Source organism: Centruroides sculpturatus, unplaced genomic scaffold (genome assembly GCF_000671375.1).
Source record: "Centruroides sculpturatus isolate CEXI.00-Female unplaced genomic scaffold, Cexi_2.0 scaffold581, whole genome shotgun sequence".
NCBI classification, from domain to species: domain Eukaryota; kingdom Metazoa; phylum Arthropoda; class Arachnida; order Scorpiones; family Buthidae; genus Centruroides; species Centruroides sculpturatus.
Genome location: NW_019384797.1, coordinates 466,934 through 483,896, shown reverse-complemented (window position 1 = coordinate 483,896; position 16,963 = coordinate 466,934). Strand labels below are relative to the sequence as shown.

The following is a 16,963-nucleotide window of genomic DNA, read 5'->3' as shown; positions in this document are numbered from 1 at the left end:
CTAGTAAAGAAGGGGGAGACAAAGGTGATTTTAAGATTTATTTATTTGGATATCAAGGAAATAATATCAGATTAAGTGAAGTAAGAAATGAGAATAATAATTATAGAAAAAATAGCATAATCCTAGCATAAGTAGAACAGTTGAAATAGCTTGAACGTTATTAAAGTTCACGTAAAATTTTAAATTTTCTCTAGATCTTAAAGGTAGTATTTTAGCTTAAATGTTTTTTTTTTAACTTTCTTCATACTGAAGGTAATTGTCTTGAACTCTTTTTGCCTTGTGGGCATTATGATGCCTTTTAAATTACACCCAGGTCCTCAACGATAGTGGCAAGTGATGAGTGATGCGATCGATGTATTCTAGTCATTTCATCCATGAAAATTTTGAGATAACATGGATCCCTATTTCATGTTCTATATTTCCCTTCTAAATAATTATTTTTAGTTTTTAGCCATTTTTTTTCTCTTTTCTTTTGCATACAATGAGAACTTTTATCAAATTCTTTTCCCTTTAATTACGTGTACAATGTTTTAACCAATTTCACGATATTAAAGAAGTGACTGAACATTTTTACAAATATTTACTATTAGCTTATTCACATAACTAGAAAGTACACTTATAAAAAGAAATCTCCATGCCACTAATACCATTAAAAGAATCCACGTAGACAATACCTCGACGATCTCCTTTCCATCGTCTGTAGTAATATACCTTTCGCGACTCACCTTTTCCCTTAAGTTGTATAGTACACATAATTAGTGGAAAACAAATTATAAATTAAACTTTATTTTCGTGGTGCTCCTCTTCACATATGTTGTATGTTACTACTACAGAAGGTACGACAAGATCAGCGTAAAACTGTTTTCTCTATATGGAACAGTATAATGTTTTCTCGTGTACATTACTCCTATATCAAACATGGAATATCGAAAAGATTCTCTCTTATTGCTTTAATTACACATTTAATAAAAGCAAATTTATTTACAAAGGATTGAACAGAAATTAAGTTACATATATTAACACATTTCTTAACAATGTGTTAAAATAAAAAAAAATGAATTTTACTACCGGTGTAACAAGATTTATAACTAGTTATATAGTAAAAAAAATTGTCATAGATAACAATAAAATTACATTCTCATACTATTACGCTCATTCTCTCGTAATACCACTTTCATATTGTGATCTTAATTATATAAAAATTGCTCTAAACTATATAAATCTAACCTATTTAAATGTAGGAATAGGAAAGAAAAGGAGATTTCATAGATTTTTACTGTCTAAATTCTCGATATTTTCGTTATGGCTAATAAAAGTTTTTAACCAATTAAAATATTCCTTACTACTTGGCTTCTTCGTTCTTTCAATTGAATTATTATGTCTGGATTTTAATATATCGTGTTGTAAAAAGTTCAGATATTGGACGAACCAGACTGGTAACAGATACAAAATTCCAGTCATTATAGAATGAGGCCAATAACCTGAAGTAAAATGTTTCGCTCCTAATGTACGCATAGCATTTCGAACATATTCTTCGCTCTCTGGGACTATAAAACTGGGTTTACTAAGATCTTCCGAAAATTGTGTCATTCTGGTACAAACATAAAATGGAGAAACTCCTTGTATAATGATACCAGTTTCTTTATACTCAGTTTGAAGAGTCCTCGTAAATAAATCCGTGAATGCTTTACTTGCCGAGTAAATCGATCCCATTGCCATCGGTAAGAGAGCCCCAACAGAACACAAATTAATTACAATTCCTTTATTTTTCCTCAACATCTGTGGAATGATTAAATGGGTCATCATCACTGCAGCCAGACAGTTTACATTTGCCATTGCATTCAAACAAGATGATGATTCATCTAAGAAATAACATGGCTGGTTGCCTCTAATACCAACATTATTAACGAGCACACCAACATCTTTATCGTCTATTTTTTTCTTAATGATTCTATATGCCTCATCCATTTTAGAAAAGTCCACACAGATTACTTGTGTTTCGACACCATAGTGGGTTCGTACTTCTTCAGAAGCTACCTTTAGTTCATCTAACTCGTTACTTATTAACAATATATCGTAACCCAAATTAGCAAATTGTTGAGAATACGATCTTCCAATACCGCTGCTACCTCCTGTGATAACAGCCCATTTACCAAATCCTCTAAGATTCTTCTTTGTTAATGTAGGAACTAGAAAAGTCTGCACAGCATCTAGAATCTTTCCTACGACATAAACCGCACCAAATAAACAGACAATTGCCCCAATATAGGTTAAGACAACTTCGTGTTCACCAAACTCCATATTCATGTGAGAGTGTAACTATCTGGTTTCTCCTTTTCTTCTCGTTACGCCGATTATCTGTTAACCAATAGCGTAGATTACGTTGACACAAATACAGTTATTTTCTCTCTTTTTTTTCGTCTGTAAGCACTTAAGGAAAACTACTATTTAACTATTATGAAGTTGAAGGATGAAGTAGAAGGGCTTAAACCGGATTTTTTCTAAACTTCCCAAGGACCAGGAGCTAAATTATAACCCCTGAATATGGTTATTTCAAGGATATTTGTAGCGTTTAGAATATATGTCAGGATTATAGGCCATTGTTTCATCTTCATTTAGAAGGTAACAGTAAAGTAGATTTCTCTTGTTATCATGATATCAGATGGAATATCATAAATGTTTGGCCTTGTATCAATTTTTACTTTATACTCAATTGGATCTTTCGACGTTATTTTGAAACGTATATTTATATATTTATTTTTATAATATAAATATTTCTAAAGAAATAACTTGATTATAAGTGTTTTTAAATTAGAAAAGTAAATATACTGTACTTTGTCATATGACAGATGTTAGAGTTTTCTTTGCTGTTTAACACTTAATTATTTTCTATTCTTCTTACTTATCAGTTTATAAATCATAAATTGTGATAATTGTAAACTGTTTGCAATGAAATTTACCATTGTTAATGTAGAAAATTGGATAACAGTTGATAAGTTTAACTCACGAAAATCGAATTATAAAGTCAAAAATTCAGCTGAAAAACTGGATAAATATCCGAAAATTCGGCTGAAAACTGGATAAATATCCGAAAATTCGGCTGGAAAACTGGATAAATATCCGAAAATTCGGCTGGAAAACTGGATAAATATCCGAAAATTCGGCTGAAAAACTGAATAAATATCCGAAAATTCGGCTGAAAAACTGAATAAATATCCGAAGATTCAGCTGAAAAACTGGATAAATTTCAGGAAATTCGGATGAAAACATGAATAAATATCCGAAAATTCGGCTGAAAAACTGAATAATTTCAGAAAATTCTGCTGAAAAACTGGATAATTTCAGAAAATTCGGCTGAAAAACTGGATAAATTTCAGAAAATTCGGCTAAAAAACTGGATAATTTCAGAAAATTCGGCTGAAAAACTGGCTAATTTCAGAAAATTCTGCTGAAAAACTAGATAATTTCAGAAAATTCGGCTGAAAAACTGGATAATTTCAGAAAATTCGGCTGAAAAACTGAATAATTTTAGAAAGTTCGGCTGAAAAACTGGATAAATTTCAGAAAATTCAGCTAAAAACTAAACAATGACAAAAATTTTACTTGATTTTGTAAAAAGTTTAGTGCAAAATTCAATCAAAATATTTAATACCACATTTAATTTATATTGATTTAATGTTAAAAATTCATACAAAAAACTGCAATTGTAAGACATTGATTATTACTTTTATTTAAGTTTACATTAAGTAAGTTAACAAGAAATAATTTGTAATCTCTGTGAATTATCGTTAGTTTCACATTACATCCCTTTTACTTTCTCCACTACACATTATATAGGCTATATCGACCACTCCCATAGTTTTTCTAACTCTATGACAAATTAGAAATTTCGTAACATTAAGCTTAAGAAATTTATTGGAATTTCGATTATCATAGTTAATTTTTAATGATATGTCTGTATGTATGTCTGTAACCAATTCTTCTAAATTAAATGAAAGAGGAAACGGAAGTGATCAACGAGTTTTGATAGCAATTTCATTGTAAACACTTACATAGTTAAAAAATATACAAGAATTCGCTTACAATTCTTATTTATTGTATAAAATTAGGGTAACAAGGCATTAATATGCCATAATAAAATGTATACTTCCTTATCTTTGATTATTTGTGATAAGAATTGTCTCAAGGTGTTTCAATAGAAAAATTGAGGAAAAATGCTCTCAAGGCTATAAAATCGCATGTTTTAAATGTTAATTAATTAATTATGTTATATATTTTCATGTATAATTAACAAAATTAACTCAAAACATCAATGAAATTAATGAATTGTTTGCCTAAAAAGCCATCTTTCAACAATCATTTCGTATGAAATTTTTCGCTTATTTTGCTTGAAATACGTGAAAATAATTAAAGAAATTTATTTAAAACATATTTTAAAATGAAATTTTATTATTTTTCTTCGGTCGATTTAAATAAATAACAAAATTAGGACACGTTTCGCCATGCGTGAGTTAGATTTATTGTATGATAAAATTTCTTCCTTTAGGGGGTCATTATTTAAAATTCTTAAATTTAATCAAATTATTCTATTAAAATAATTCAATTATCCTTATTTACAGTTGATAATATCATAATTATGTTTATATATTTTGTAATATTTATTGTAAAAAAAGGAAAAATGTTTACATTTTTGTAAATTCCTTATCCTTTTCTGGGATCTAATTCGCGTTATTTGCTTACAAATTTTGTTGATTTATACGTTAAATACTTCATTTAAATAAAAACGAATTAAATTATTTATTAAATATAATTATGCTATATATTTTTATGCATATTTTACATGTATTTTAAAGCTTTTAAATAGATAAATAGCATCAATAATATACACCAAACTGTAAAAAAATATATTAATTTATTATTAAATTTTAATATGTTTTTTGTACATTTTCCTAATAAAATTTGAAATTTTGGAGTGTTTTTTTAGGCAAATTTTACGAGTTTCTGACTTAAAAAATTTAAGCTTTATATTTAAAAAAACTATAAGAAATTTCATAAATTTAATTAAAGTTTCATAAAATTTAATTTTTATTTTAATTTTCTTCACGAATTTCATGTGATAAGTCATTTTTAAAATGAACTTTGAACTTGCGATCTTTCAGATGATACTTGGAGACTTTCGACATGTTATCTTGACATAGTTACATAGCATTTTAACTAAATAAGGACATTTATACACAGAAATATTTATTTATCGCTAGGAAATGATAAATTAAAAGAAATATATTTTTAAAATAACCATTTAAAATATCAAAAAATGCATTTTTAATGCTGTATTCCACATCATTAACTCTTTGTGTTCACATCTTTACATAGGACAATTGTGCTCTTATAAATGACGAAATAAGCGAATTTCGCCATTTATAAGTACCATAATTTCATTCAAATAATAAATTTATACATTATAATAACATTCAAACGAGAATATTTAACCTAGAAGCCCATAAAGTACCATTAAGAATCTACGAATTGCATTAACTCACTAACCTAGAATTTTGACCATTTTTCTATACAAATATCTAAATTTAAACGTAAAATTTTTACTGTAAAAACATCGTTTATAATTTGTATGAATTTATGTACAGAATTTTAAGATTTTCTGCTGAGGTTTTTAAGAAATTAATGAGAATTTGGATCGTAACAATTCAAAATTCTCATTATTCAATACTAAATTTACTGAAATACATCTAAAGTTTAGGAAAGTCAATTTAAATTCTTTAAAAATCTTTTGTTCTTTGTTTTGAAAAATGTAAAATTTTAGAAAAAAAGTTAATTTTTTTATTTTAAAAAATCTTGTAAATTTCAAAAAAAAAATAATATGGTTAATGCACTCGACAATTCGTGAATTTATTAAATAAAGTTAAATAAATTATGTCAAAGATTTCTTAAATTTCAATATTGGCTTACATCTTCACTCGTTTGCTTGAAAATTTCAATGAAAGTCAAAGGTTTGCTTAAAAATTTCATCGTAAGTCAAAGGTTTGCTTGAAGATTTCAATGAAAGTTAAAGGTTTGCTTGAAAATTTCATCGAAAGGCAAAGGTTTGCTTGAAAATTTAGGCAAAGGTTTGCTTGAAAATTTCATCGAAAGGCAAAGGTTTGCTTGAAAATTTTATCGAAAGGCAAAGGTTTGCTTGAAAATTTCATCGAAAGTCAAAGGTTTGCTTGAAAATTTCATCGAAAGTCAAAGGTTTGTTTAGAATTTCCTTAAATCCTACACAAATTATTAGGAGAAGGTGGTGAAAGATGGGGCCATGGGGTAAGACGGGACGTCTGTTTAACGGGATTCGTGGTTAGTTAACGCGCTTTCATCTACCTGTTATTTGGGGAACTAAATGTCAACCTCATCCCTCTCGTCTCGTGATCCAAAAGGGATCACGGGACGAGAGGAATCGCTTTCTTTGTTTGGAAGTAAGACAGTTTTCCACGTTTCGGCAATACTTCATCTAATTTTACGCCCGCTACAAAGTTTCTACAAAGTAAGCATCATTGTAAACTTTCACATTACCATTTAGATGAATATATTATGATATTCGAAGTAACCTTTAAGACTGAAATTGTTTAGTTTTAAAATAAAGTTGATCTGTATTTGCAGTCAGTATGAAAAAGGCACGTTGGCCAGCAGCAGAATTCATGGCCAAGGTTGGCCATGAATTCTGCTGCTGGCTAGAGGCACTGCAATATAGTCCCGTGGCGGCTGGATAGCCGAACGATCAAAGGTGGCAGCCTACCGCTCTGGGGGACACGGATTCGAATCCGAACGGGTAGAAAAATCCCCAGGAATTTATCGGGGGTTGGTCCGTTCGGATATGTCGGGCCCCGTTTCTCACCACCCGGCAGCCCCATTGTGGGTCTGGCCTAACCCATAATGGGCTTGCAAAAAGAGGCCCTCTTAGTACCCACAGGGCAGAAAGCGTAAAAACAAAACAAAAAAATATATATATACAGTGTAGAGCAGTGAACTAGTTTTAAATTCGTTGTCATTAATAATTCTATATTATTTTTTCGAATATATAAAATAATAAGTTTAAAAATGATCTTTTTATAGAAAATGAAATACAGTATTCCACTTTTAAATTATATCTAACTGTAATAAATTTATACAGTATGTAGAGTACTGCATTACTTTATTATTTATGTTTTACGTTTTATTTTATTTGTGAAAACATTTTTTTAATTTAAATATTACCTTAACAAGAAATAAAATGTGAGATAACAATCGAAATAAAAATTTTTTCCACAAAAAAAAATATCGTCTGTTTACAAAATAGCGAAACTGAGCATGCGCGAAGTGACAGTATCGTCTGGTAAAGTAAATACGAGTAAGTTCAAACTTTTATATTTATTTATTCGGAAAATAATAATAAATGTAGCCGCTGTGATAAATGGACACATTGTTCTTGTTATTATTCTTCTTTTTATATATAAAAATAATATTCCCATCTTATCCCACGGATGGGGCCAGATGACGCATTTACATATAATTTTAAAATACAGTTGACCCCCTATAACGCTGTTGATAATTTCGTGTTATATGAATTCCATGTTGTACGAGTCACTTAGATTTTACAAATACGTGTGCCGGGCTGTGAACGGCTCACGTATTTATAAAATCTAAGTGACTCGTATAACATGGAATTCATATAAAATGGAAAAATCAACAGTGTTATAGGGGGGTTGACTGATAATTAAGGCTCAAAATATAAGGTTCGATTTATCATTGTTGCTGAATTGTACGCTTACAAATCGAGAAAACCGGTTAATTTATTAAAATATCATTTGAAATTTAACAAAAATAATTTAAAAAATTTACTTTGTACGCACAAAAATGATATAAATTAATTAGTTAAATAACTTAAAAATCTAGCCCTGTAAGGTAGGCCTATGTAAAAACTGCATTAGAACAGAGTGAAATCGAATATTCATATATAAATTTATTGATTATTGTGGTGGTTATAACCTAGAGCATTTCTCTTCTATCATTATGTAGAGTTAGAGCAGATGTAGCTGTTCAACTGTATGCAAAGACAAGACATTGCGTAACTACACATAGCTGTCAATCAAGCGCAACTCTCAAGCGACCAGTCGTGTTTTATAAGCTGATAACCGGTTAATGACACAAAAGCGAATACTGATCTCACTTTTGTAGTTAATTTATAAACATACGCAAGAGATTTTTACAAAGAAAAATACCGATTTTTAGGAAAAATTCGTTAGAANCCAGCAGCTTTTTTTCGATATTCTCAGGAAGAATTGACTTTCTACCTAGTGTCTTTTTCACAAATTGCTCCGGAGGAATGTGTGCTTGCAAATAGAAAGTTCGAAGGAGTTGAGTTCCATATTACTGTAAAAGCACCAATGGGGTCCGTATTTCACGCATCGCCATCTCGAATTAACTTATGTCTGTCAAGACCAAAATTTAAAAAATGTGAACATCACACAGATTAATATGTACTCCTAAGTCTCCTGAACGGAATACATGTACCAGTGAACCTACAACTACACGATTTATATTTTAAAAATAATTAAATTCGCTTAGCATTCAAAACTTGTGAATTTTGAAAAAAAAAAACAAATTTGCTGATTAAATACAGACAACCATTTAACTGAAGTAAAACGGGTTTTTCCTTGCTATGGATGTCTGCCTAGTTCAATTCAGCCACAATCCGCTACAGTTTGCCTTTATTATCAGTTCGAAATGAGGTGGTTCCATAATACCCGCAGCGTTCCATAATGCCACCTTTTCCTCTATTATATATTACCAAATGTTGTAGTTGCTGAGAATAAAAAAATTATTGTTTTCATTAAAGTGGTTGCCATCTTATGGCTTTTCAAACCTTAACGTTCTCATCCTGCCCCACCTTCCCCTATTTACATTTTTATTAGTTAACTTGAAAGTTGAACAAAGTTGAATTAAAATTTCAATATAAAATTTCTAAAAATGTTAAACAGACTGTTTACATTTCCACTCGATGGTTGAAAGTTGACTTGAAAGTTGGCTTATGTAGGACAGTAAGCGAATACCCATATATTTCGAGGTTAATGACTGGAAAAATATCATCTTAGTTTCCAATTTCGTAATGTTTTCTGTCCTAGAAAATCCTTTTATTTACCATTTAACTGAAATTAATGTACAAATATATTGTTAAGTCGAGGTCGATTTCGCTTCAAACATTACCCTTTTTAAATTTTATAAATAAGTATAATTTTATTCGTTAAAATTTTAAAAATATATATATATATATTAAAGTAATGTAATGTGAATTATCTTTCAGTGCTCCTTTCATTTAGTCTATATTTTCTAATATAAATATAAAACAATGTATTTAAGTGTTCTGTGTTTCTAATTTCCCTCGATGTAGTGTTAAATGAGTATAGATATACCATGGTTTCATATAAGCATGGATAGGCCTATACCAAGCCATAGCTGGAGGTCATGCCTTCTTAACGGCCTCGTTCTACTGCACGTTTCTATGTCCCAATGCCTTTAAAGAAATTGGGAGTCTCAAAACCTATTAAAAGGGTCTATCCTCTTAAATTGAGTTAAAGTTCTATATTAATTCTTCACAGCTTAAAATTGCAAACAATCATCTTGTTTCTTCATAACTTGTAATGTAATATACTAATCATAATGCTGATACTATCATTCAAATACAAGCTGTGATAATAACATAATCACAGGTTATTTTTTATTCAGTAATATATCATTTATCATATAAAATTACTTCAATACTGAAGTATAAAGTCATTAGTATTCATGTCCATCGGTGCATTCTTCCACAACGATGATACAATGAGATTGTACCCAGTGTTGGATTTACACACAAACTAAACGACTTACACTTTAGGGCCTCGCGATACGAAGCTACAATTTAGGGCATCACGATACTAATTACAATTTAAAGACTGAGGCTACGAGGATACAGTTTAGGCCTTTACTATTTAATGGAGGTGGAGGGCCTCTTAAATGGCTATAAGTTTATACCCGACACTAGATGTGCCACAGACATCACTAGAGGAAAACTGGCTTTCAGTAGATATTATCTATTGCAAGCCAGTTTACATTTGTAAACTGCTATCGAAAGTTATCAAAAAATTAAATTATAAAAAAGACAAAAATTTATATATTTTTTTAAAAACTAATGTTTTTAATGTCGAATTTATTTATTTATTTATTAGATTAACCTCGATTTTATTTTTTGTTTCCTTCAAAAACTGGTACTACCAAGAACTCTTGATCGAATGTTTTAATTTATTTAATTATAAAAATTATAGTTTATAACCTTCTATATTATACGTTTTTATATAAACAATCGATAGAATTAGCCAACAATTCAAAAATTTCGTTTAATTTTGAAACATTGCTATGAACAAAGCACTCATTTGAATGGTGATTTGTAAATCTTGAAAGGATACACTTTAAAAAAAAAATTAATAGTTAAATTTTTGGATTTGTTCGAAAGAAAATGAACGTGTTTATGGTTCACATGCTCATTTTCTTTCGTTCATTTACTGACATGAGCCATTTTGATTTCATTATCATTCTTCTATTGGGCCATAGATTGTTGCGTGTTCTTTATACACCAGAATCATTATTCCTATTCTTGGTGGAATTATAATTTTATTATCATTTTCATGCCAAATTCTTCTGTTTTGCCAATGATTTTTAAGTATTCTTTACTTGTCACGCGTATTCTACACACTGTTGAATGTTCAACAATGGTAAAGGATCTTCATAAGTAAATAAATTTTTTACCATTTTCTGCTGTTCTTTAATGTTCAATACATTATGGCATTCATAGAACTTTGTGTAAATAGAGAAAATTTAATAATAATGTTGAAGATTTTTCTTTATTTAGTCTTTTATTACTTTAACAATGTGAAAATGGATTCTAGATCATGTCATTGTCGAGAAAATTGCCAATGCTAACTTCAGGTCACATTGTTTACAATAAATAACATTAAAACAAAATTAAAATGAATGTATGAAATTAAACTAACTCATGTGTTTTAATACTGTCAATCATAGAATGGTATTGTCCTTTGGGGCATTCTGATTTCATTGCTTTAAATGGATTTTATACTCGACAAATACACTGCTGGCCAAGTAAAATGCAATACCTGCAATATCTAGAAGCCTACATAGTGTTACACTTTACTTGGCCAGCAGTATATTAACATATTTTTAACTTAAATATAAATGAAATATTTTATCATTATTATTTTTTTTTATCTATTAGAAAATCCAAAAAATATTGACTATACCAAATAAAGTGATTGCCATCTTATGGCTTTTCAAACCTTAACGTTCTCATCCTGCCCCACCTTCCCCTATTTACATTTTTATTAGTTAACTTGAAAGTTGAACAAAGNTCCGCTTATAATATTATAGCGATAATATATTTGAAGGGATCGCAAGTATATTATTGTTTATTACTAATACAAAAAATATATTATTGAAATTATTTGTTGTATTATTAACCAGTAGATATGTGTCTAATCTAATAGGCTAAACAATTCCGACATTACATAATGATTTCGAGGAATCGTCTAGCTTGATTGTTTCGAGGAACAGTTCCTCACTCGGATTAGTTCCAACAGTTCCAGTTCCAGCAGCGGAACTGGATCTCCCAGTTCTAATATAGAAATCAAAGCGCAATCTAGTGAACCGAAAAGTAATTAAAATTCAATATGGATGACACGTATGCATTTAATTGCATACCAACCAGATAGCTTTTTTTTAACTATAACATATCTATAATTTGGATATAATTTCTTATATAAGCAATAATACTTCCTTATTGTCTCCCATGAGGACTTTCTATGGGAAACTGGTCTCTATTTAGGCGTTACTGAAGAGAAATCGGAAAATTCCACGTGGCCAGCGGGCTGGCCACGTGCGAACCCACGACCATCAGTGTTCGTGATTTTATCCACTCGACCACTGGTGGACTGCTAATCACTGGTACAGTCGAGGGTACAGTATATATACATATATGTGTGTGTAATGTATATCGGCCTTTTTAGTTATGGAGCCAATATGTACCTTTGGGCTTAAGTCACGGCCAGGAAAGAAAATTTGAGTATATGACAATAAAATACTTAAAGTTGCGATTTTAAATCAGTTTATTTTATCATTTACGAAAAAATATTTCGTGATATAAATTGTTCAAAAGTTTGAATATTTAAGCATACATCATACAATATACTGCATATTTAAGCATCTCCATGACTTCCTCCTCTTTTGGATTTGGAATGAACTATAAAATATAAATAAATAAATAAATAAATAAAAATTTTCTTATAGGAAATATAAATATATAAACATAAAGATATTTATAGAAAACTTACATTTTCTTTCCTCTGCAAGCAACTTTTTACCTGAGCAATTATAACGAAATTATTTATTAAAATACTTTAATATGTAAATTAAGTTTAATTACACTAGAAAATAAGTCATTTAAAACACACATTCACATTTAGTGGAGCACTCCCTCTGACCTGTAGCATTAAATGCTACTGGCTTGAGGTACTCCTCTTTTAATTAACCTGCTTCGCATATGCTTTGCAGGTAATTTAAAACAATTAAAACACGTTTAAATTTTTTGGTTATTTCCTCCCTGTGGGTACTGAGAAGAGGGCTTTTATTCCATATCAGTTATGAGTTCGGCCAGTCCCACAATAGAGTCCCGTTCCTCACTACTCAGTTCCTCACTACCCCGTTCCCCATTGTTGGCCTGATCGAATCCATAATGGGCTTGCTAAAAGAGGCCCTCTTAATGCTCACAGGGCATTGTCCCCGAATTCGATCCCCAAAGCGATAGGCTAACACCTTTGACCACTTTTAACTTCACAATGGCGCTTATTATTATGAAAAAGAAAAAAAAAATATTTATACTTACGTCTTCATCATCTTGTACATATTTGTCACATAGGAACAATACAAAACCCTCTAGTTTTCCATCGTTTTCAAAATATTCATCAACACAGTTGTAAACGATATCACTTGCCTTATTAAAAAAGAATTTTAATTATGAAAAATTTTGCAAATTATCAATTAAAAATTCCTTACCTTTCGAAATAATTCTGGACTTTCATTCAAAGTACAGTTGAGGTATCTCTTGAAAAGATGCTGTGGGGTAGCTGTAAATTATTTAAATACGATTATACATATATATTTAACATGTTACAGAAGATGAAATAAATATGTTAATATTTACAACAAAAAGCATCTAATATTTCCTCGATGACAAATGCTCTTACGCTTCCAAAAATTGCCAAAAATAATATAAAAGTATTCACAGTTGAGTTCATTTTCTCACTTTCTTCTTCGAGTTATGACTAGTATTTAACATGAAATATTGCATATGGCACTTCATCCGGCTGATTATAATTTGTGTTAGTATTAATTGCACAGATTTTATCTAAGAAAGGATGTGAGTTTTTAATTAATTTCCTGTTTGTATAAAGAAGATAAACTTCAGCTTTTTTTAAAGATTCCTGTTAACAATTCAGAACTTTCTTTAGTCTTGTCTTTTCGTAACCCCAAAAAGACTAAGATTCTCTACGATCTTCGTCAACTATGGACTACTATTCAAGATACTAGATGTTGTATAATATGATACAATTTTATATTATATAAAATGGGCTTCAATTTTAGCCAAACTAACAAGGGAATTTGCTATTTTCGCCTCATACTACCTAGATATTTTCTGAGTTTCTGAACTACCTAAGAGCCTGACACACATACTACTTTGCATATCAGGTTACTACTTTAATTTCTCTAATTTTCTTAATCATACGAGCTGGCTATATAGTCAAATAGCCTCTTATTATAGACATGGAAATAGATCGAGATAAGACAGAGGGAACATATCTCCCAATATTTTTGTATTGGATTATTTGAAAATGTATTTAAGTCAGCTTTGTTTAAGTCATTTCGTTATTAAAGATAATTCGGGTGGACATTTAATTTACGGTTTTTTTAAACTTCTTTTGTATTGTGACACAAACGAGGCCCTTAATCATAGACGGCATAAAAAAAAGCCTTGTTTGTATCCATAATACTGTACGTGTGGGCCTGACCAAAGATGAGTATTCGAGTGTATCAGACGTATTTTCTTGGCATTTTGTAGTTATATTGAACTCTACGTTCTTTAAAGCAGCCATTAGAGTCAATGGATGCTTTAAAAAATTTTAAAGCTAGCGTCATTTTTTTCATTTTTTGAATTCTTTTATTCTCATTTTAATTATATATTTACATTTCGTCACTCCTCACTAGTAGCTACAAAAGTTCGCAAATTTCCCACTTCTATATTAAGCAAATGTTGCTCTAAATACAACACCATTGCTAACGGGTGTATTAGTGTTTGGATAACTGCTAGTATACTAGAAAAGAGTATAATTAAGGATTTCTAAATAAGGAGGAAAACAGGCGAAAAATCTCCAGGAATTTTTCGGAAGGATTGTCTATCTGGATATATCGGGCCCCGTCCCTCACCACCCGGCCTCCCCATTGAGGGCCTAACCGAATCCATAATGGGTCTACTAAAAACCTCCTCTTAGTGCCCACAGGGCGGAAAGAATTAATTATTCACATCAAATTCACTTCGCAACCAGTTTTTCTCACCTCGTCAGTTGTTTAATTGTGTTCAATTGACTTCACATTGTTAAAAGACGTTATCATGTCAATTGATTGATCTTTCCATCAATTCATAACTTTAATTAATTTTATTGTAAATATCAATCAGGAAATACATTTATTACATTGTGGAGCTATGCTGCATACACATACGATAATTACTGATTTTCTTTTAACACAAAAACAAAAAATAAAAATAAAAAAAAATACACGTGGACCTATATTTAAAAGATTCATCTCATTACACTCTATACTGCTATTGTTGTGTTCCAAATATTAATTTAACGCTATGGAGCAATTAGTTTTGGATATTCTCATAATATAAAACAATTTTTCTTAAGGTTTTATGCAGTTTTCTGATCTGAGAATATATAAACTTGATGGTATTAATATATATATATATATAAAGTTTAAATATATAAACTTTTTAAAAAGTAGACTTATATAAAAGTAGTTGAACACCAGTTCTTTAACAGTGATAAGTTCGTTTCTTCCAAATCTACACAGAGTGTTTTGTTACTACTTGTTAGTCCCTTCAGTTGTTTCTTTTCCACTTGATATATACAGGAATTCTACATTCATCAGTGTTGAAAAACATCTTATCTACAAGTATATTTATATTTATCTTTCGACAATTCAAAAATAAAACTACAGTTTTTCTAAAAAGTACAAACCATACAAATTCAACCCAGAGTGAAATACACGTATGAGCCTTTTATTTTTTCAATTTTACAGCAGGAAAATCGTTAAGAACATACAAAATTTTATACAGGAAAACAGAATAATTTATCCTATTAATTATTTTTGAATAAGTTTATGATTTTTATTTATAAATAATAGAGGATAAATTAACGTTTCCTCGAACAGGATGCTTTTTATTTAAGTATAAAAGAAAATTGTAAGTGATAATTTTTAAATTTTCAGAGTAATATTAGCTTGAATTTATAGTTATTTACTCTACATCACGCCTAACAAAGACAACGAAATTGCTTTTGATACAACAGAAACCACACAGACATTCAGTCGACCATGTTCCAATGTCAATCAGTTGAAGTTTATTTCCTCTCAAGTATCGGACTTATTTTTGCTTTTCTAGTTTTAGTTTACCTGTTAAACATCCTCGTCGTTGGAGCCAAGTTATTTTTTCTCTCCAGATTCATATCAACCGACTTTAAGAAGTTCGGAAAGTGGGCAGTCGTCACCGGTTCTACGGACGGAATAGGAAAATCCTACGCCAAGGAATTAGCCGAAAGAGGAATGAACGTCATTTTGGTGAGTAGAAATCTGAAAAAGTTGGCAAATACTGCCAAAGAATTAGAAAATAAATACCATGTCAACGTGGAGATCATCCAAGCCGATTTTACCAGCGGATGGGATGTATACGAACACATAAAAGACGGCTTGAAAGATAAAGATATAGGAATATTGGTTAATAACGTGGGAATTGCCGGTCCCATTCCTTGCCATTTCTTACCGTTTAGCGAGCGAAATCTCCTGGACATTATCCAAGTAAATATCAATTCTATTTTAATAATGAACACGGTAATTTTACCAGAAATGTCGAAGAGGAAGCGCGGCGCTATAGTGACTTTATCGAGTGCCATGTCACTATATAGAACCAGTCTATTCACTTGTTATGGTGCATCTAAAGCATGCGGTAGAATTCTCAGCTTGAGTCTTTCTGAAGAAAGATATCCAGGTATTGTCTTCCAAACTCTCATTCCATGTATGGTGATTACTAAACTCATTGATTTTAGTCATAATATATGGAAGCGGATTTCGTTCTTCGCGCCGGATCCAGATTCTTACGCCAAGAGTGCCATCAATACTTTAGGAATATCGAATTATACAACTGGAAATTTAGGACATTCTTTTCAATTTTTTTTAAAGTTATTACCCGATAACCTACGGAATTATTTTCTAAAACCGTTTTGTAGATACATATTTAAAAAAAATACATAAAGAAGCGATGATGTTTCCATCATCTCATTCATATTTTGACTATGTAATATGATATATATATATATAGTATAATATATATAAGATAAGATATATAATAATTTAATATAATATATATATAGGGGAGACCGGGGCAACTTCGGCATGCGGGGCAAGTTTGTCAAGCGCTTTTTTTTAAAAACAAATTAAAAGGAGACTTTGGTTATAGGTTAGGCAGTTGAGTTTTATTGGTGGCTTGTTGAGTGTAGTGTTTTTATTGTTCTCCAACAAGCGTAGTTGAATTATCAAGCAAATTTTCATTTTCGTT

General features: G+C 30.3%; 3 protein-coding genes and 1 pseudogene across 3 annotated transcripts in view; 2 read left to right on the top strand and 2 right to left on the bottom strand.

Annotated features, from left to right (window-relative positions):
• Positions 1–1,263: 1,263 nt before the first annotated feature.
• Positions 1,264–2,301, bottom strand: LOC111629410 (very-long-chain 3-oxoacyl-CoA reductase-like). The gene has a single exon (XM_023373308.1). It carries the CDS (start codon positions 2,299–2,301, stop codon positions 1,264–1,266), a length of 1,038 nt encoding a protein of 345 aa, XP_023229076.1.
• A 5,047-nt stretch (positions 2,302–7,348) lies between these two features.
• LOC111629419 (tyrosine kinase receptor Cad96Ca-like) overlaps positions 7,349–16,963 on the top strand; it is a 33,582-nt gene continuing 23,967 nt past the window's right edge. Inside the window, exon 1 of the mRNA XM_023373316.1 lies at positions 7,349–7,378. The gene's annotated coding sequence lies outside the window, so the exon portion shown is untranslated. The remainder of the gene's footprint in view (positions 7,379–16,963) is intronic.
• LOC111629420 (venom protein 7.1-like) lies at positions 12,147–13,448 on the bottom strand. The gene is made up of 5 exons (XM_023373317.1): positions 13,277–13,448; positions 13,129–13,199; positions 12,959–13,066; positions 12,408–12,437; positions 12,147–12,316 (listed from the first exon to the last, which is right to left on the bottom strand). Exons 1-5 carry the CDS (start codon positions 13,368–13,370, stop codon positions 12,242–12,244), a joined length of 378 nt encoding a protein of 125 aa, XP_023229085.1. The 5' UTR covers positions 13,371–13,448; the 3' UTR covers positions 12,147–12,241.
• On the top strand, positions 15,727–16,659 carry LOC111629409 (annotated as a pseudogene).

Coding starts and splice junctions, on each gene's coding strand:
- LOC111629410 (XM_023373308.1), bottom strand. CDS start 2,301: ATGGAGTTTGGTGAACACGAAGTTGTCTTAACCTATATTGGGGCAATT.
- LOC111629420 (XM_023373317.1), bottom strand. CDS start 13,370: ATGAACTCAACTGTGAATACTTTTATATTATTTTTGGCAATTTTTGGA. Junction 13,067..13,128: donor GTCCAGAATTATTTCGAAAG/GTAAGGAATTTT, acceptor TTTTTTAATAAG/GCAAGTGATATCGTTTACAA. Junction 12,438..12,958: donor ATGTACAAGATGATGAAGAC/GTAAGTATAAAT, acceptor ATAATTGCTCAG/GTAAAAAGTTGCTTGCAGAG.